The sequence below is a fragment of the Piliocolobus tephrosceles genome, chromosome 19 (genome assembly GCF_002776525.5).
Source record: "Piliocolobus tephrosceles isolate RC106 chromosome 19, ASM277652v3, whole genome shotgun sequence".
NCBI classification, from domain to species: Eukaryota; Metazoa; Chordata; class Mammalia; order Primates; family Cercopithecidae; genus Piliocolobus; species Piliocolobus tephrosceles.
In genome coordinates this window covers 35,313,763-35,334,788 of record NC_045452.1, presented here as the reverse complement: position 1 = coordinate 35,334,788, position 21,026 = coordinate 35,313,763, and the positions used below count along the sequence as shown (strand labels likewise).

Here is a 21,026-nt window from a genome sequence, read left to right as displayed (position 1 = left end):
TCACAGTATTTTGGCCTTAGAGAATATTTGTTTTTAAATTAAAAATCGATAACCTTGGAGTCATTTGTGACTCCTTTTTTCTCTCACAACTGACATTATCTTTGAAATATATCTAGAATCCAGCTATATATAGGGCCTGCCTGGATAATCTGGGATAATCACATCTTGAGCTCCTGAACTTAATTAAGTCTACAAAGACCCCTTTCCCGAGTAAGATGACATTCACAGGTTGAGGGTTAGGACGTCATGGGGCGCCATGCCACCTGCCGCACCAGTCTGTGTTAGCTACCAGGCGCGCAGTGGCCGGCATCCACCAAGCGTCTGTGGTTTTAGATAGCCGCGTCTGTCTGTGGAGGTTTGTCCTTCCTGTACTCCTGACCAAGGGAATGTTATCTTGACATTTGGGCTTTGGAGTTCTAGATGTGGATGCAAGGTGGGGTGACCCCTGAGAAAAAGTCCAGCCTCTTCTGGACTCTCTCTCTTATGTGGCTTTTTGGACATTTTTACCTGGTGTTTCATTTCTGAATGTTATTTTAGGCCCGTGTGTGCAAATTTTTTTTTTTTTTTTTTTTTTAAACATTGACCAGGGACCATTGTATTGACATTTTTCTTATTTTTAACTGAGATCTGTTAGCAGTTTGAAGCCATTGTATACATTTCAGAGTTAGCTGGGCGTGGCAGTGCATACCTCTAGTCCTAGCTGCTTGGGAGACAGGCCAGAGGCTGGCTTGAGCCCAGGAATTTGAGGGTGTGGTGAGCAATGTTTGTGCCACTTCACTCCAGTCTGGGCAACAGGGTGAGACCCTGTCTCCAAAAAAAAAAAAAACAAAAAAAACAATTTCAGGTTGAAATTTGTCAGTGGGTTGAAATGACAGTGCCATTTGTCGGCACTGTCAGTTCACCTAGACCAGTCAGCAAGCTCTAAACATCCAGGTTGATGAGGAGGGCTGACAGAAGTCGTTTTGAAGTTGAGGAGCTGAGGGCTGGTGTTGCTGTGACTGGCCATGATCTGTGTAACTGTTTAGTAGCACAGCTTGGACCAGTATTAGCATGTCTGATGACTCCTGCTTTACCGAGGACTCAGGGAAGCAGACACCATCTGTTCACATGGAAGCAGGGAGGTTTGTCCCTAAAATTAGGCCTCTGAGAAAGCCTTTGCCATATAATTAAATAAAAATGTCACTTTAGCATTCTAAGAATTGAGTAAATCAACTATACACTAGAAATTTTTAGCATAGTCTTACTCATTCCAAAATTAAATTCCTATTCTGAGAACTTGATACCCAGCACTGTCTTTGCTTCTCCTGTAGTCTGCTGTGTCCTTTGGGGATCCTAGGTGGTCTACCGTGGAGTATGGAGGAGTTGGGCTGTTTTCGTCGGTGAGCAGACATTACAGAGCACCTGTTACGTGCCTGTTACTGCTGAAGGTGATTGGGTTATGTCAGAGAGCAAAGATCCCAACCCTTTGAGAGTTTACGTTCTAGCAAGAAGAGATGGACAGTAGACAAATTATGTTAGGTGACAAGTGCTGTGGAAAAAAGAAAAAGAAGGATAAGGGAAACGGAAGAACTGTAACATTTCACATATTTTATTAGAAAAGTTTGCAATATGTATAAAGGTAGACAGAATATTATGAACAGATCCTACAAACCTTTCACCCAACTTGAACAGTTAGGTGAATTGCCCCGTCTTGCTTCTCTATACCCCTCATTCTCCGCAGTCTTATATTATTTTGAAGCAAATCTCAGACATGTAATTTATCCACAAATGGATGTTATGGACTGAACATTTGTGTCCCTTCCTACACACCGAAGCCCTGACTCCCAGTGTGCCAAGAATAGGAGTTGGGCCTTTGAGAAGTACCAGGGTTAGATGAGATTCAGGAGGGTGGGCCCTTGATTATGGGATTAGATGAGGAAGAGTGAGAGGACACCTCCCCCTTGAAACAGGGAAAGACCGCCTGAGGATAACAGCAAGGAAGGGGCTGGCTGCAGTCTGTGACACAGGCCTCACCAGAAACTGAATCTACTGACATCTTGATCTCGGGCTTCTTGGCCTACCGAGCTATGAGAAAATACATTGCAATTTATTTTTTTCTTTCATAGGGTCTTTCAGAGAAAAAAAAAATCTGTTTTCTAAGCCACCCAGTCTATGGCATTTTTTTTTTTGTTTTTGAAAATTTTTTTATTTCTTTTTTTTTCTCTTTCATGGTATTTTTAAATTACACCTAAAACATTTCTTTATTTCTTTTTTTTGTTTTTGTTTTTGAGATGGAGTTTTGCTCTTGTTGCCCAGGCTCGAGTGCAGTGGCACAATCTTGGCTGACTGCAACCTCCGCCTCTTGGGTTCAAGCAACTCTGCTGCCTCAGCTTCCCAAGTAGCTGGGATTACAGGCACACGCCACCACGCCTGGCTAATTTTTTTTTTTTTTTTTTAGATGAAGTTTCACTCTTGTTGCCCAGGCTGGAGTGCAATGGAGCAATCTCGGCTCACCGCAGCATCCGCCTCCCAGGTTCGAGCAGTTCTCCTGCCTCAGCCTCCCGAGTAGCTGGGATTACAGGCATGTGCCACCACGCCCAGCTAATTTTAATTTTTTTACAAAGATGGGGTTTGTTAGTAGAGATGGGGTTTCTCCATGTTGGTCAGGCTGGTCTCGAACCAGATGATCCACCTTTGCCTCCCATAGTGCTGGGATTACAGGTGTGAGCCACCATGCCCGGCCCTAAAATGTTTCTTAATACCAAATATTCAGTGTTTAAGTTTCCAGTGCGTCTTAAATGTCTATTTTTAAAACTGTTTCAATTAGTATCCAAATGCAGTTTTTAGATAAATCCTTTACGTCTCCTAAAATCTCCATGTTCCCTCTGTCTCTTGTTTTTTCTTTATAACTTGATGAACCTGGCTCGTTCATCTTGAAGAGGACCCACTGCCTGGACTTTGGTAGTTGGAGCTGGAGGCTGAGGCAGCTTCAGGCTGGATTTTTTGTTTAGACAGGTCTGTTTCATGGGTGGTGGTGTTCTTCCAGCAGGTACGTGATGTCTGATTGCCTCTCCTTTGGGAAATTGGCAACCATTTATTTTCACATCACTAATTCCCTAAAGGTTGCAAAATGGTGATATTCTCATTTCCCTATTTCTTTTTCACTTATAGCTGAACTATTTCTGTGAAAAAGGTGTGTGTGTGTACACATATGTGCACCCATGTACATGCATACATTTACAGTCATTGGTTACCCAGTGGTACAGTGAGGCATTATATACTCGATTCTTTCCCTTTATGTAGCCATTTTTAAAGTGAGTTGGTTCACTGGCATCCTTCAGAGGTGATCAGTTGGTGTGTTTTTGTTGTTCGTTTATTGTGGCTGTGAACTTAATCATTGCTAACATACTTGGTGTGTTTCAGTCCGTTGCCTTGTTGCCTCATTGGCGAGCAGGTTGTTCTCCCTTTGGCCAGGGCGAGTCTCATTTCATGTTGGGGTCTAAGATGGAGGCGTCTTTGTCAGATTCTTTCCTATCTAGCATGACAAGATGTTCTGGGCTCGTTTTGAACATTTAATGCCCTGATCTGCGCTTAGCAATCGTCAAGGAGCCCTGATTCCTTTTAGTGAAAAATAGTGTTTCAAAACCATAGTCTGCAAGCTTAGGCTCCTAGTTGCTGTGAGGCCTTTTCAATGGACAGAGCTAGGAATAGCTGTAGGAATTTTTGTTTGTTTTTTGTTTTTGTTTTGAGACAGGCTCTTACTCTGTTGCCCATGCTGTAGTGCAATGGCACGTTCTCGGCTCACTTCAACCTCTGCCTTCTGGGTTCAAGAGATTCTTGTGCCTCAACTTCCCGAGTAGTGAGTAGCTGGGATTACAGATGCATGCCACCATATCTGGCTAATTTTTATATTTTTAGTAGAGACAGGGTCTCACCGTGTTGGCCAAGCGGGTCTCAAATTCCCGACCTCAGGTGATCAACCCACCTTGGCCTCCCAAAGCATTGGGATTACAGGTATGAGCCACACTGCACTGGCCTAGGAATTGTTCTTTGTTTGTTTTTTGTATTTTTAAGATAAAATACATTGTAAGTTCACTCTTTTTGATGAAAACTTAGGGCTGCGGTTTTAATTAACAGCTCCGTCCTCTGTGTTTTCTGTTTTCCACACTGAAAATCCTAATTCTCATCGGTACTTGAGGAGGCTAGAGTTAGAGGTTCCCCAGCTCATGCTGTTTCAGTCACCTGGAGGGCTTGTGGACCCACAGATGGCCAGGTCCATTCCCCATTTCTGAATGAACAGGTCTGGGTGGGGCCTGAGAATGAGCATGTCTAACAAATGCCCAGGTGGGACCTGAGAATGAGCATTTCTAACAAATGCCTGGGTGGTGCTGATGCTGCAGGGCCAGGGGCCCCTGAATGGAGCGTCACGCGATTGCTCAGTTGCCTTCAGTTGCTTTATCCCTCACTACACAGTCTCTGAGTAACACTATTAACTCCACCATCAACAACAGGACTAGTGATGGACTAGGGCTAGAAGCGTTTTTGACCGTTCTTATTAGCATCTGGGTGTATCTCACAAGGAATGAACTGTCAAATGACTGTAGTTATAAAGTTACTTGTCATAGCTCCTCCCTGAGATTATACCACTAAATGTATACGTATACATTTAAGTTCACTTGTTTTATTTTTCCTGATTATTTTGAGGGAAAACTTTTAAAAAATCTAATTGCTTTATAATTATATAAAATATTTACTTCCAAAATTAAATCTACAAAATGAGGTCTGTTTAAAAAGTCTTGTGTACGTTCTGTCCTCTCCATGCTAACTCCTCCCTTCCTAAGTACTCCATCACAGTTTTCATGGTTTTCCTTCCACATGAAAAACATTGGTATTTCCCTTTCTTAGCTTAGACATTGACAGCTGCGCACACTGTCCCACGTTACTTTCCCCCGGACTCCACTCCACGCTAGGAGTATGTTGAGATTGTTCTCATTCCTTTTGGCCGTGTAGAGTCCGTGATGGAGATGTGTGGTTTACTCCTCCAGTCCCCTCTTGGTGGAATTTGAGTTGTTTTGTTTTTTACTGTTCCCAGTCGTTGTGCACAGGTAGCCTGTCTGTGGCCTTTCCGATGGGCCTGCTGGGACGGAGCCCTGCAGGGCGGGTTGCTGGGCTGAGGTCGATGGTTATGTCACTGTGCTGATGCTGCCTCAGTTCCCTCCTGAATGCTTGCGTCGTTGGGAAGCTGCCTGTAGCCTCATGGAGAAGCCAGCCCTTGAACAAAGGCTGTGGGGAAGGGGAAGTCTGGGGGAAGACCAGTTTGGGAGCCCTTCTGTCTAAAGCCTTAAGGCGTTAGGGTGCCAGAAACAGGAGTGTTTCTTTCTGACTTGTAAATACAGTACTGTGGTTCAAACTGCTACGGTAACGCTGTGTTTCTTTTAGAAAATTACACACTGTTAAAGGCTGATTCCTCAGTATTCTTATATTCAGATGCATTTATCCAGTCTTTTTGTTTTTAAACTCTTGAATTTTCAGTTTGCTCTCCGAGGGCCAGAGAAAGCAACTTGTTTCCTTGATTAGAAGAGTTCATTCAACTTCTTAACATGCTTGGCCTGTGTGTTCTTCTCTTTTAAGTTAAAAAGACTTTGGGATTTTCTGTCTTTTGACTAGTCTTTATGTGTAGTAGTTCCTTTTCTGCAAATTTCCGTAGTAGCAAACTTGATGAACAGTAATGTATGGGTTTTCTTTTGATCCCATCTACAGTGGGTAGTATGTTCATGTGATGGGGTGCTGGGAGAGAGCAGCAGAGGGCAGGGGTGTGTGTGTGTGTGCGTGCGCGTGTGTGTGTGTCAGCGGGAAGGTAGAGACCACAGGAAGGACCCGGAGGAGAGCCAGGCCAAATGGGTGTAACGTTAAGCCAGTGATGAAATGACGGGGTGTACCGACGACTACTTTAAACTTGGCCTTTAAACTTGGAGGTGCAGAATTGTGGGAGGGTTCATTTGCTCTCTCAAATATGTGTCTTCTAATGAAGGGAGGACCGTGTCTGTGCTAGAAATCTGGAGTCAGTTGCAAGTCCTCTTAGGGGATGACTCAACCTTGCTTTCTACCTAGAGAATCTGGATAACATCTGGATCCTTTTTTCTGCTTTCTCGTTGACCTTCACTCCCTGCCCCCACCCCGGATTGCAAAGGCCTTTCACAGACAGACACTTTGGGAAGAGCACTGGGGAGGCTGCCATACCCATGATTATGAATTTGATGTTAGTTTTCGCCATGAAAGAGCTCCCAATCTGAAGCATTAATTTTCATTACTGCCTCGACATTATACACGAATTATAGCAAATCTACTTTATGCATTATTGAACAGGCTGAGATGACTTCCCAGTTTGTAACCTTGGATATTTTTATCGTCCATTTGAAAGCCCGTTTTACCGAAAGCCATTGAGGAGAAACTAATGTATGGTCTATGGGCAAGCACATGCATTCTTAGGCTTGAAGACAGTGCCCTCTCTGATCCGTTGTTTTCAAACATGAACTGCCTCATAGTGGATTGTAGCTTTCCTTTGTTAATAGGCTTAAAGAATCATCATTTCTGCAAAATTTTCTATAAAGCAAATCTTAGATAAATTATACATTTCCTTTGACTTTTTTGTTCAAAAATAGAAACGTAGAAACTTGCTTGGAGGGGCCTTAAAATGAGTTCATCTCTTGTCTGCAACTGGGAGATGACCCAGCCCCTGGTTGAGGCCTCTAGCTGTGGGACACTTTCTGTCATTCTTCACCCACCTCCACCTTCTTCTCTCTGAGGCCATAGCGCTTCTTGGGTTGAGTTAAATCCATTTCTCTGTCTTTCCCACCCGTTAGTGCTCTGAGACCTACGAAGCCCTAGAGAATAAAGCCAGCCTTTTAAAATAAGACAGCCCCTTAGATGGCTGAGGACAGTGTCTTGTTAACAGGTTGAAACACTCTAAATGTCTCCAACAATTTAAGATAAAGTGAGATGTATTTTATTAGAAAACCTACTGTTCCTTTTACCAAGATTATACTAAAGAATTTGAAGAAAAATTGTCCTGTATCAGAGTATCAGCAAATATTCAGACTTTTTATGTCAAGTTTTTTTTTTCCCAACATAAATCTCCAAATAAAAGTATTAGCCTTGAAAATGTATCCTGTCAGGTATTTAGGAAAGCCACAAACTGATTGAACATTGTTTTTCTTTGCCACTCTCTCATGGTTGTAACTTCGGGATCCATTTATACTTTCGTATGGGTAAGACCGTCACGGCTTTGCACGTTCAAGAATTGGTTCAGTAAAAAACAGATGACAGAAATGTTCACCCTGTCTGCAGAAGGCCTTTTGGAACCCGTATTTTCAGCCATCCATTGTTAGAACAACTGCTGCAGAATAAGTAGTAAACTGGTTAGAAATAAGAAGTTGGGAAGGAGCACAGGGCAGTATGGAGTCCCAAGCTAAGCTCCCTGGGTTCGAGTCCCAGCCTTGGCGCTTATTTGCTTGACGTTGGGCCAGTTAGGGCAGTTCTTGATGCCTTGGTTTCCACATGAAGGTTCAGAGAGTGAGTCTGCGTGAGGTGGCTGGGGCATACCCTGCCCACCGTGCTGTCTGGAGGGACAGTGGACAGACGGCCCTTCCCTTGACTCTGTTACCTAGCAGCTTTTCTGGGACCCTAACGTGATGGTATTAGGAGGTGGGGCCTTTGGGAGGTGGTTAGGTCATGTGAGTGGAGTCCCCACAAAAGGGATTAATGCCCTTGTGACAAAAAGGGCCCCAGAGGTCCCCAACGTGAAGGCACAGCAAGGTACTCAAAATGCTGAAGCCTTGAGCTCAGACTTACAGCCTCCAGAAATGATGAATAAATTTCTGCTGTTTATAAGCCATCCTAGTTTATTGTATGTTGTTATGGCACCCTGAACAGACTAAGACATTGAATTTATTGAAACGCTACCTGTTACACTAAATCACTGAAGTCGTCTTTTTTTTTTTTTTTGAGACAGAGTCTCGTTCTGTTGCCCAGGCTGGAGTGCAGTGGTGCGATCTCAGCTCACTGCAAGCTCCGCCTCCTGGGTTCATGTCGTTCTCCTGCCTCAGCCTCCTGAGCAGCTGGGACCACAGGCGCCTGCCACCACGCCTGGCTGATTTTTTTGTACTTTTAGTAGAGACGGGGTTTCACCATGTTAGCCAGGATGGTCTCTTGATCTCCTGACCTCGTGATCCGCCCTCATTGGCCTCCCAAAGTGCTGGGATTACAGGCGTGAGCCACCGCGCCTGGCCTGAAGTCATGTTTTTGAATTCTTTCCCCCACTGTGTTTAATTCTTGTTTGCTTTGAACATAAAAGGTTTTTTTTGTTTGTTTGTTTGTTTGTTTTTTTTTGAGACGGAGTCTCGCTCTGTCACCCAGGCTGGAGGGCAGTGGCCGGATCTCAGCGCATTGCAAGCTCCGCCTCCTGGGTTTACGCCATTCTCTTGCCTCAGCCTCCCGAGTAGCTGGGACTACAGGCGCCTGCCACCTCCTCCGGCTCGTTTTTTGTATTTTTTAGTAGAGACGGGGTTTCACCCGGTTAGCCAGGACGGTGTCCATCTCCTGACCTCGTGATCCGCCCGTTTCGGCCTCCCAAAGTGCTGGGATTACAGGCTTGAGCTACCGCGCCCGGCCCTGAAGACCTCATTTTAACTGAACTACCTTAGCAACTTTGAAGACTTTATCCTCACATGGTTATATTCTAAGGTACTGGATTTTAGGGCTTCAACAGGTAGATTTTTGTGGGACACAGTTCAGCCCATAACAGGTACTGAGGTCAGATGGTCACAGGTCAGATCCCTACTTACGTCAGGTGACACTTTTGCCACTGTTGGATGTGCTGATTGACCGGTCATCTTCCAGGTGAACACAGGTTAGACAGTTAGTCCGTGATGGAATGCGAGAGACATTGCTGCTTGGTAGTCTCCATTTAGACGAGTCTTACTGTACAGCAAGGTTCCCCAGGAGAAGAGCTTGGAGCAGGTGTTGGAGGCAGTTCCTCTTTTACTCTGTACGGATGTTATTTGTATAATTATGTGAAGTTACTGTATTGCAAGGACAGAGTGTGAGAGAGAGAGAGAGTGTGATTGTGTGTGTGTGTGTGTGTATGTGTGTGTAGTTTTATATAGAAAACCAAGTGGAAGAGAAGAAAGCTTCCATTTAGCTGGCTTACTTTCCACTTAGCAAAGAGTAATGATTTTTATATATTAATCTTGGAACTGTTTAACAAGACAACAGAAATTGGCAAAGTTAAGAAACCAGAGGCTAAAGATTTTCTTCTTTTATTGATTTCTTTTATTTATTTATTTATTTATTTATTTATTTATTTATTTATTTATTTATTTTTGAGATGGAGTTTCGCTCTCGCTGCCCAGGCTGGAGTGCAGTGGCGCAGTCTTGGCTCACCTCAACCTCCGCCTCCTGGTTCAAGCGATTCTCCTGCCTCAGCCTCCCAGGTAGCTGGGATTACAGGCATGCGCCACCACGCCTGGCTAATTTTGTATTTTTTTAGTAGAGACAAGGTTTCTCCATGTTGGTCACGCTGGTCTCAAACTCCCGACCTCAGGTGATCCGCCTGCCTCGGCCTCCCAAAATGCTGGGATTACGGGTGTGAGCCATCACGCCCGACCTCTTTGATTGATTTCTGAGATGACTACCAAATAAATGAACAAGATGAAAAATCATAACTTCAAACAAACATTGTTTTTGTGTTATCAAAATGTAGTAATAGTCCCTTTTTAACCACTGTGTGCCACGCCTTGTTTGAGGTGACTGACGCGTGGTCTCATTTAATCCTCAGCAGAGCTCCTCTGGCCGAGCTCTTCCCATTTTCCCATTGCCCATGTCCCCGTGGCACAGGAAGGCTAAATCATCTCCCCAGGTGTAGTCAGCTGGTCAGTGATGAAACTGAGATGGGGACCGGGCAGTGAGGTTCCCAGCACCCTGCCCACTCACCGTGCCATCTGCTCAGAAATGTCATTACCCTTCCTCAGTGACTTGACATTATTATATGAGTTTTAGGAGGTTTTTTATTTTTAGGCTTTTGATAGCAAAATAAGCAGATGTGTTAATGGCACACATTAATTCCCAATGATTTCTTAAAGATCAATATAAAAGCAATTTGGAAAATGGTTTGCTGAAGTAAAATAAAAAGGATCCTCTGAGTATAAGAATTTTAGTCATCTGTATTAAAAGGTTCTCTTTTCGCTTAAGTGTAATTCAGTTATCTCATCATTTTATGAGAACAAAATGGATTTTTCATTTACATTAAAGCGAAGATAAAAGAGCTGAATTAACACTGAGCGTGCAGTGTAAAGTCAGCCGCAGCCAGATTCCTGACTCGCGTCTGCCACTGTCAGCTCTGTGCTCTGAACACGTGGACCCTCAAAGCTGACTTTCCTCGTCCATGAGTGTGGGTCATGTTTGTGCCTTTCCTCCCAGGAGTTACGGGGAGGACAGAATGAGAGGGTGCCTGGCAGGTGCCTTGTGTAATACTCGCACATGGGGAGCCACCTATAAATTTTAGCTTCTCCTGGCATTTGGTTGAACAGTGAGTTGATTTTGGTGAAGTTTTGGTTTCTTTTTCTCCATGGATTTTGGCTGTGTGAGAGAAAGTGGGGGCTATAGAACACAGCAAAGCTGGGTGAGGTGGAGCCGACTCCCTCTCTCCTTAGCTTTGTGTCCTTGGGGCAAGTTCGTCACCTTCTCTGACCCCATTTTCCTCGTGGGGAAAATCACACCCACCCCATGGAGGTGTCATGAGGGTTCAGCTGCATCACATCTGTCCATGCTGGGTTTTCCTGAGGCTCGTTCTGTAGAGGCACAGGTACAGAAGAGTCTTGCGATATTGTTTTAGTAAACATAAAATTACCTAAAAACACCTATTTATTAAGCTCTAGAGCCCATTTTGCGTGTATTCACCTAAAAATATGGTAACTGAATTTCTTTCTTCCCTTCATAGGTGCTGGAGATCAGAATTTATTTACCTCTGTTTATCCAACGCTCTCTCAGCAGCTTCCAAGAGAACCGATGGAATGGAGAAGGTATGTTGTGTATTTTTTGACTGTATCCCTCTCTTCATTTTTTAAAATGAAGTACATGTTTTTAAATAAGTGTATGTTGTTTAAACATTTATGTCAACAAGTGAAGTAGCACAAGTTAAAAGCCTCAGTTCTAAAGAAACAGTGACCTCATATAATCTATGGGTCTTATTCTTTATGGAATACGATGGTTTTCTTTTTTTCTTTCTTTCTTTCTTTTTTTTTTTTTTTTTTTGAGACAGAGTCTTGTTCTGTTGCCCAGGCTGGAGTGCAGTAGCACGATCTTGGCTCACTGCAACCTCTGCCTCCCAGGTTCATGCAATTCTCCTGCCTCAGCCTCCTGAGTAGCTGGGATTACAGGTATGTGCTACCATACCTGGCTAATTTTTGTAGTTTTAGTAGAGACAGGTTTTGCCATGTTGGCCGGACTGGTGTCGAACTCCGGATCTCAACTGACCCGCCCTCCTCAGCCTCCCAAGGTGCTGGGATTATAGGCGTGAGCTACCGTGCCCAGACTACGATGGTTTTCTTAACGAGACATTGGAAAGTAGAAACAAGACAATTTTTTTGAGTTAAATACTCACTTTTATAGGAATGATCTGCGATTCTTCATGGTTAACCAGAATGTCTTAAAGGCACAGGCATTTTGCAAAGGCGACATGTCCTCACTTAGACTCTACTTTAAAGCAGAAGAGGCCGGGCGCGGTGGCTCATGCCTGTAGTCCCAGCACTTTGGGAGGCCGAGGTGGGCAGATCACGAGGTCAGGAGATCGAGACCATCCTGGCTAACACGGTAAAACCCCATCTCTACTAAAAATACAAAAAGTTAGCCGGGCGTTGTGGTGGGCGCCTGTAGTCCCAGCTACTTGGGAGGCTGAGGCAGGTGAATGGTGTGAACCCAGGAGGCGGAGCTTGCAGTGAGCTGAGATTGTGCCACTGCACTCCAGCCTGGGCGACAGAGCGAAACTCCGTCTCAAAAAAAAAAAGAAGAAGAAGAACTGGGCTGTATCAGCCGTCCTACAAGACCCTCCCTCCACCCTGGCTCCTGTGCGTTTCCTTAAGGACAAGAAGGTAAACAGAAAGATGGTGTTTAAAACTTAGGAACGAGGTTAGATCAGCCATCACAGGCTCTGTCGCATGTTTATAGTTAGTCATCTGGTGACATACTCATAGGAAATCACTGGCTGGGAATCCTCTTTTTGGAAAACTTATTTCTGGTAAGACCAGATGTTATTTGTAAAAAATGTTTGGATTTTATCTTGTAACATAGGTAATCTAATTTTAACCAGGGTATATAGAATTTCCTGTTATTTGTGTTTATGTAATTCTGATTCTCACAGCATTATTCCTTTCTGACCACCAGTTTGTGCCTTAGTAACATGAGGGATGAAGGTGGCTTTCTGGAGATGACTTACCAGATGAATACAGTCTAATTTCTGTGCTGATTATAGTGTCTCACAAGATATGCATTTAGTTGCTAATATTTAATAGAAAGAGTGTACAGAGTGTAAGAGAAAAACTGCTTAACATGTGAGAAGGCCCAGTGCTGTGAAAGAGAGAAAATAGTTTAGCAAATGGAGTAATCTGTAAGGGCATTCTGATAGATAAAGGGAAAAAAAGTGTGTCCATGAAACAAGATAATTTTGAGAGAAAAATTAAATAGAGAAATTATATAGGCCCGGTGGTGGCCCACGCCTGTCATCCAAATGCTTTAGGAGGATCAGGTGAGAGGATCGCTTGAGCCCAGGAGTTCAAGACCAGCCTGAGCAACATAGTGAAACCCTGTCTCTGCAAAGAAGAAACAAGATTAGCTGGACTTGGTGGTGCACACCTGTAGTCCTAGCCACTTGGGAGGCTGAGGTGAGAGGATCACTTGAGCCCAGGAGCTGGAGGCTACAGTGAGCTAAGATTGCACCACTGCCCTCCAGCCTGGGTGACAGAGCAAGACTCTGGCTCAAAAATAAACAAATACAAAGAAACTATGTAGATTTAATGTTTGTATTCATCGCTTCCCCTTTCTGAAGCTCCACTAAATGGACTACATAAATACTAAACAAATAAATGGACTAAAAAAAAATTGACCAAACAAATGCTAAACAAATAACCCTACATAAAGAACTAAAAAGGCGGACGTGCATAAAGACAGAGAAAGGAGGAGGCAGCGGAGGCAGGAGGATGTGGCTGTGTTTTTGGGAGAAAGAGAAACAGGTGGAGGAATTGGGAGAGAAAGCTGAGGAAGTTTGTGTCTTGCGGCTCCGTGAGAGGAGGGGAATTTCTGACAAGGGACAAAGTGCCAGATCTTGGAAGGCCTGGGTGAAAGCAGGGCTGGGGATGGGAGTTGGCAGAGGTGTGGACAGGGACACTTAGACCCAGGGTCCCCACTCCTGTCTGTAGTGAAGTGATTGCTGTCATTACCCACCCCTCCAGCCCTTAGGAACCTGGAAAGCCTTTCTGTGAACAGAAGAGCTCCAGACCGTTGGATCTGAGGCACTGCAGAAGGCAAGGGAGAAGGCCATTGTAAAACCAGCCGGCCTAGGTTCTGAACAGGGCACAGCTCCGCTCTGGGAACCCTGCAGCCAGATCCATGCTTCCTGAGCAAGAGAATAAAGAACTTATCTCAGGAAAATTGTATGGCCCAGGGAAAAGACTACGTTTTTCAGAAACGACCTTGAAATTTAGGAAAGAAATGTGTTACCTTAGGGAAGATACGTCCACCTGAAACCTCAGGATGTGGCTTTATTGGAATAAGGATCTTCGCAGATATAGTTAAGATAAGGACTTCAATGTGAGATCATTTTCAATTAGGGTAGACCCTAAATCCAATGACAAGTGTCCTTATAAGAGGCAGAAAAGAAGACACGGGAAGAAGACCTTGTGAAGATGGAGGTAGAGATTAGAGTGATGCGGCCATGAGCCAAAGAATGCTGAGGATGCCAGCAGCCACCAGAAGCTGGGAGAGAGGCAAGCAACCTCCCGCTGCAGCCAGAGGGAACCAAGCCCACCCACACCTTGATTTCAACTTTCGGGCCTCATGAAATATGCAAGAGTAAGCTAAGCCTCCAGGTTTGTGGTAGTTTGTGACAGCAGCCCTGGAAACTCATGCAGGAAGGCAGATTGAGAAGGATGGGGTAGGTACTTGCTGTAGTTTGAATGTCTCCCCCAAAGATTCTTGCCATGGAAACTTAATTTCTGCCCTCGTGAGTGGGTTAATGTTGCTGTCACGGGAGTGGGCTCCTTATCATGTGGGTGGCTTTGTTATCAAAATGAGCTCTCTTTGGCTCTGGCTCTTGCCCTGTCACCATGTGATGCCCTCTGCCATGTTTTGACATAGCAAGAAGGCCCTCACCAGATGTTGGCACCTTGATCTTGGACCTCACAGCCTCCAGAACTGTGAGCGCAATAACCTTCTGTGGCTTGTAATTTACCCAACCTGTGATACTCTGTTATAGCAGCGGGAAACAGACCAAGACATGGATGTGTGTGTATTGGTGGGCAGTGAAGGGGAAGAGAGGGAGAGAGAGAGAAGCTTTTCAGTGCTCTTTGTATTGAAGTACTTATCTCAGCCCAGCACAGTGGCTCATACCTACAATCCCAGCACTTTGGGAGGCCAAGGCGGGTGGATCACCTGAGGTTAGGAGTTTAAGACCAGCCTGGCCAACATGGTGAAACCCTGTCTCTTCTAAAAATACAAAATTAGCCGGGCGTGGTGGCACACGTCTGTAATCCCAACTACTCGGCGGAGGCTGAGGCAGGAGAATTGCTTGATCGTGGGATGAGGAGATTGCAGTGAGCCGAGATCACACCATTGCACTCCAGCCTGGGTGACAAGAGTGAAACTCTGGCTCAAAAAATAAAATAAAACAAAATAAAATAATTACTTTGATAAAAAGTAGAAATTTGAAATTAATTGATTGGATCTAGGAAGTGAAAACCATTGAAATAGAGTTTCCCAGATGCACTGAACAGCTGTGTAGCTGAAAATCAAATCAGTGTGCTGGAAGAACTGAGCTTAGAGACTCCGGATACCATTGCGAAAAGCAGGAGCCAGGAGAGCATGGAGAAAAAGCTGGCTCCAGAGGATAAATCCAGGAGCTCCAGGATCCACCTGAGGGGCTTTTCAGAAGGAAAGTGGAGGGAACAGAGGACAGGTAACATTTGAAGAATGGCTGTCAAGATTCTCCCAGAAGGGAGTCGGGATACTGCAGGAGCCTAGTGAATGTCAAGAAGAGTGAAGGAAACAAAGCAAACAGAAAATCATGCGAGGGCATCAGAGAGAAACGGAAGAAGAACCAAGTATGCAGTTTCTAACAGAACCACTTACAACACAACATAAAATACGTTTATGACGATGGGCGCCTGTAGTCCCAGCTACTTGGGAGGCTGAGACAGGAGGATGGCATGAACCCGGGAGGCGGAGCTTGCAGTGAGCCAAGATCGCACCACTGCACTCCAGCCTGGGCGGCAGAGCGAGACTCCGTCTCAAAAAAAAAAAAAAAAAAAAAAATACATTTACGAGCAGCCTCCCCACAGTCCTGAGGGAAAGTACCCCAGACCCTAGAATTCTTTATCATTCACAGTGTTGTCAAGAGGGAAGACTGTGTCACAGCTTCCCACCCTGAGGGCCTTGCGTGAGCCACACGTGCTGAGAGGTTTTTCCTCTAGGCTTCCAGGTGGCCGTGTGGGGCCCAGGATGGCCAGGAGTTCTGCTCCATCACTTCTGTGTGCAGAAAACCATTCGTGTCTACCCCAGAGTCCCATTCAGATAACATGTTTATTGCTGGTCATGCTATGGAGATAGGTGCACTGAAGTGAATAAAAATATTTTCAGACATCTATAAGATCAGAAGCCTTGCCACCCTCTGAGTAAATAAAGGATGCATCCCAATATGAAGGCAAATGAACCCAGGGATCCAGGGTGATAGCAGCGCCTGCCAGCAACATGACATGTTTTGCTGAAGTTAAGGTGTCACTTTTTAAAACAACTAAAAGTCTAAAATTTCAGATGTGTGTGAAGGAGAACAGAGAGAAGGGGGGATAGACTTTAGTCTTTGTAGTAAAACCTTTAGTTACATACTAAGAATTAAAATGTAACCAACGGTAAAATAGAAATAGATGATAAGACTTTCAAACCAGCAGAGAGAAAAGATGGAAAAAGAAAACTTGATTAATCTCCCAAAGGACAAGGAAAAATAGAGCCGGCAAATAGAAAATGCACATACTTGAGCATCAGCATAGTCATGTTAATGATGGTTGGTTTTAAGTTATTAAACACAGCATCCTTAGATTGGATGAGAAACAAAATTCAGCTGGAACATTCAGAAGAGATGCAGCTGCTACAAGTGAGAGGTACAGGTGTGGCACAGAGATCCATGCAGTGTGGTTCACTGTTACAAGCATTGTTGGGCCGTCACCGAGAGCCTTGGATGAGATGCAGGGGGCGTGTGGGATTTCTTTTTTTTTTCTTTTTTTTTTTTTGAGACGGAGTCTCGCTCTGTCCTCCAGGCTGGAGTGCAGTGGCCGGATCTCAGCTCACTGGAAGCTCCGCCTCCTGGGTTTACACCATTCTCCTGCCTCAGCCTCCCGAGGAGCTGGGACTACAGGCGCCCACCACCTCGCCCGGCTAGTTTTTTGTATTTTTTAGTAGAGACAGGGTTTCACGGTGTTAGCCAGGATGGTCTCGAACTCCTGACCTCATGATCCGCCCGTCTCGGCCTCCCAAAGTGCTGGGATTACAGGCTTGAGCCACCACGCCCGGCCCTACGTGTGGGATTTCTTGATGGTTTCCTTCTTCTTGGGTTAAGAATAAAATAGAGGTTTGTACTGCTATTTTATTTGTGCTCTGCAAACAAGAATCTCTTATCTTTTCACCAAATAACTTTGTTTCTTGGATAAAATACAAGTTGTTCCAAAAATACGAATGCAACCCTAAAACTTTCGTAAGTTAAAACTGCACTTTGGACATTTGGGACACACTTTTCTTCTTTTATGGTGACATAATTATAGATTCCGTTAGCTGAAACCCGCTGTTGAGTCTGTAGTGGCCCTGGTTAAATGCAATACGTGGAAGAATATATCACTGTGCCTGTATCCTTGAGGAAAATGAAAGATTTTGTGGAAATGGAGCTTTGACCTGTACACGTGAACTGTGTTTAAAATAATTCATAGAATGTTTTTGAGCAGAATAGTACAGTTATGATTTTGGGTTAATATATGTGCTCTGAACTCATGGCTATGATTACATTGTTTGTTGTTCTATTTCCCCTCTTCTGATGAATGTTGTTTAGTTGTTTTCTCAGTGACTTCAAACAATTGTTTACAGGTCTTATGGCCGAGCTCCGAAGATGATTCACCTAGAGTCTAACTTTGTTCAATTCAAAGAGGAGCTGCTGCCCAAAGAAGGAAACAAAGCTCTACTCACGTTTCCCTTCCTCCATATTTACTGGACAGAGTGCTGTGTGAGTATCAGTGAGGGGAGGAGGACGCGCGGTGGGATAAGGTTGAAAATGTATGAGTCTAGGCTTTGTTGAGGCAGCTGTAATTTTTAAAATTTACCTTTTAACATGCTCTGTTGTCCCTTCATTCCTTGGCCAAGTGTGGGGCTTGCTGTTGTGTGTTTGCGCCCTCATCTGGCGTGCTGTGCTCACTGTGGCCCCAAGCGCGGTTGTGTGCCCGTGTCTCCAGTCTTGTGAGCTGTCTCACTGTGCCCCATGGCTGCCAGCCTTAGTCTGAGCTGTGTTTGATCATGATTTTCAGCTTTGTTTTCATGACCCCCGTGTTCCCATCATGGCTACGTTGTCCTTGGTCATCTGTTGTTTCTTCTGCTTGTTTGTGACCCCACTGAGGCCAGGACCGTGCCCTTCCTCCCTGTTACCGTGCCTGGGCAGGAGGTGCCCTGTGACTCTCCGTGAAACGAGTGGGCCTCAGCCCTGTGGCCGCCACAGCTTTCACTTGTGTTGTCCAGTTGTGTATTCATGAATCCAGAAAGAACCTTCTCATTCTTGACACACTTCTTCTGTTGTGAACTAACAGAAAATTCTGTGAGGCATTTCTTCCTGTGTATTTTGACTCAAGTAAAGCAAGATTTAGCAGCATAGAAAGTACATAGATGATTACACACTGTGACATCGTAGCCTAAACCTGAGGCACAGAGGTAGTTGTTAATGAGACAGGAACTGTAAGTCTGCACCTGGTTTCCTCAGACTTCACCTCATACATCCTTTCTCTGCTGACTTTGCTCTGCCTCCTTTCCCAGGGGCTCCACATGGACGGGGCTTGGTTCCCCAGCAGTGAGTGAGGACACACGTGACATGTTTTCCACCGGGGAAGCCTGCCCAAGACTCTGTGCCCGGGGTTTTCACCGGGCTGCTCCATAGGCCCCCTCTGCCTGGCGTGCCCGAGAAGGACGCTGTCCCTGGCCTGCTGTGTCAGCTCTTCTTTCCATAGCCCCTGGTTGTAATGTTGGATTTGATCACTCCTTCCAGGAGTTGTCCGGTGTCTCCCTGGTGTGATCTATCTCTGGGGAGCTGCTGTGAGACCACCTGATGTCCCGCCCCTCACCCAGTGGCAGTTCTTTCCTGAGCCAGTCTTGACTAAGGGTGCTGGCCTTTTACCCACCTCTGTCAGCCCATATCCCCTAGGCTGGGGAGCATCTGCAGGGCCTTCTGTTCAGGCAGTGGTTAAGAGTCAGTCACCTTTACTGATGCTCAGGTTGTCCCAGATTTAGCCATCAAGAGTCACTTCAGACTGGCACCTGTGTTCTTTTGAGCACTTTCTAATCATTTGTGGCATGCCAAGATGTTTTAGGTTCTGGGAGCTCGTTGCCCTTGTGCTGGAATCAGCCGCGTCTCCACAGAGCCCTGGTTCCTCTGGCAGCAGGTGTGCTTGCTGCTGTGCGGGCGTTGCTGCTCCTCCACCCTTTTAGCAGACAGAGCTGATAGGGATGTGCCTTAGAATTCATGAACTGGGCCGGGCGCGGTGGCTCACGCTTGTAATCCCCGCACTTTGGGAGGCCAAGGCGGGTGGATCACAAGGTCAGCAGTTTGAGACCAGCCTGGCCAAGATGGTGAAACCCTATCTCTACTAAAAATTCAAAAATTAGCCGGGCGTGGTGGCACGTGCCTGTAGTCCCAGCTACTCAGGAGGCTGAAGCAGGAGAATTGCTTGAACCCGGGAGGTAGAGGTTGCAGTGAGCCGAGATCGCGCCACTTCACTCTAGCCTGGGAGAGTAAGACTCTGTCTCAAAAGAAAAAAATGAAGAAATCATGAACGGATGCTGATGCATCCAATTTTATAACCTGGAGGGCTCTTTCTTGCCTCTCATTTATTTCTGCTCTCACCAACATCAACACATTTCTGTATTTGCTCAGTGCTACAATGTGCATAAGATAGTTTCAGAATTGCTACACCCACGCCACAACTAGGAACAAGCCTACTGAGAACAGCTCCAAATTTGCTTGCAACTAAACTTTTCCTTTTGGACAGTATGTATCATAGTGTTTATGAACGTCTCCCTCAGCTTCATCCTTTTCAGGGTTTTCGTAGTTACTCTTGCATGTTTAATTTAGGTATTTTTGTTGTGATCAAAATAAGTTTATAAATTCCCATATGCAGAACTAACATCTTGATCATGTTGAGACATACTCAAGAGCAAGGGCTGCCTTTCCGTTTGTGCAAGTCTACTTCTGTGTTTTACACTTTATTCGAGATTTTAAAAAATTCTCTCTCGTCTTTTAAGACAGGGTCTTGTTCTGTCACTCAGGTCACTGCAGCCTCAACCTCCTGGGCTCAAGTGATTCTCCTACCTCAGCCTCTTGAGTAGTTGAGACTACAGGCATGTGCCACCATGCCCAGCTAATTTTTTTGTATTTTTTGTAGAGAGAGGGTTTTGCCGTGTTGGACAGGCTGGTCTTAAATTCCTAGGTTCAAGGGATCTACCTGCCTCCACCTCCCAAAGCTCTGGGATTGCAGGTGTGAGCCATGGTGCCTTACAGGGTCTTGCTCTGTCACCCAGGCTGGAGTGCAGTGGTGTGATCTTGGTTCACTGCAGCCTCCGCCCCTCTTGGCTGACGCCATCCTCCCACCTCAGCCTGCCAAGTAGCTGGGACCACGTCTGGCTTTAAAAATTTTTTTTGGTATTTTTAGTAGAGGCGAGATCTTACCATGTTGCCCAGGCTGATCTCAAACTCCTAGCCCCAAGTGATCCTCCAGCCTCAGTCCCCTGAAGTGATGGGACTACAGATGTGAGGCACTGCGCCCGGCCACTGTAGTTCAATACTGAACTGTAATTGCATTCCTGGTATAAATCCCACTTAGTCATAGTATTATTTTCTTAATGTGGTATTGGAGTCTATTGCTTCAATTTTATTTAGGAGTTTTTGCATCTGTAATTCACAAGTGGTTGATCGGTAACTTTTGTTTTATGCTCTTTTTATGAGGTTTAGGTATTGATGTTCTACGTAATTCATTAAAAGAATTTGGAAGTTTTTACTTACTTTCTGTTTCTGAAGTAATTTATGTAGCACTGGAGCTGCTTGGTCTGTAAGGTTTGACGGAATTTTGGGAAACTAGCTGGGCCAGGTACGTTTTTGTATCTCTTTGATGAAAATTGGTCTGTTTCAGCCATTTGCTAATTTTGATAAACTATATTTTCTTGGAAATTACGTATTTCAGTTAGGTTGTAAAATTTATTTTCATTGAGGTATATGAAGTGGTCTTCCTTTACTTTTTTTTTTTTTCCCTGAGATGGAGTTTTGCTCTGCTTGCCCAGGCTGGAGTGCAGTGGTGTGATCCCGGCTCACAGCAACCTCCGCCCCTTGGGTTCAAGCGGTTCTGCTGCTTCCGCCTCCCGAGTAGCTGGGACTACAGGCGCGCCACCGCGCCCCGCTAATTTTGTAGTTTAGAGATGGGGCTTCTCCATGTTGGTCAGGCTGGTCTCAAACTCCTGACCTCAGGTGATCTGCCTGCCTCAGCCTC

General features: G+C 45.1%; 1 protein-coding gene across 5 annotated transcripts in view; it reads left to right on the top strand.

Moving 5' to 3' along the window:
- The window catches only part of TRAPPC10 (trafficking protein particle complex 10), a 97,403-nt gene that overhangs the window by 7,126 nt on the left and 69,251 nt on the right, over positions 1-21,026 (top strand). For 4 of the 5 annotated variants that reach the window (XM_023192381.3, XM_023192415.3, XM_026447471.2 and 1 more), the window contains exons 2-3: positions 10,976-11,057; positions 17,374-17,509. In XM_023192381.3, coding sequence (XP_023048149.2) covers positions 10,976-11,057; positions 17,374-17,509 — 218 coding nt within the window. Of the gene's footprint in view, positions 1-10,975; positions 11,058-13,481; positions 14,183-17,373; positions 17,510-21,026 lie in introns of those variants that run through there. The other variant, XM_023192391.2, reaches the window with a different exon arrangement.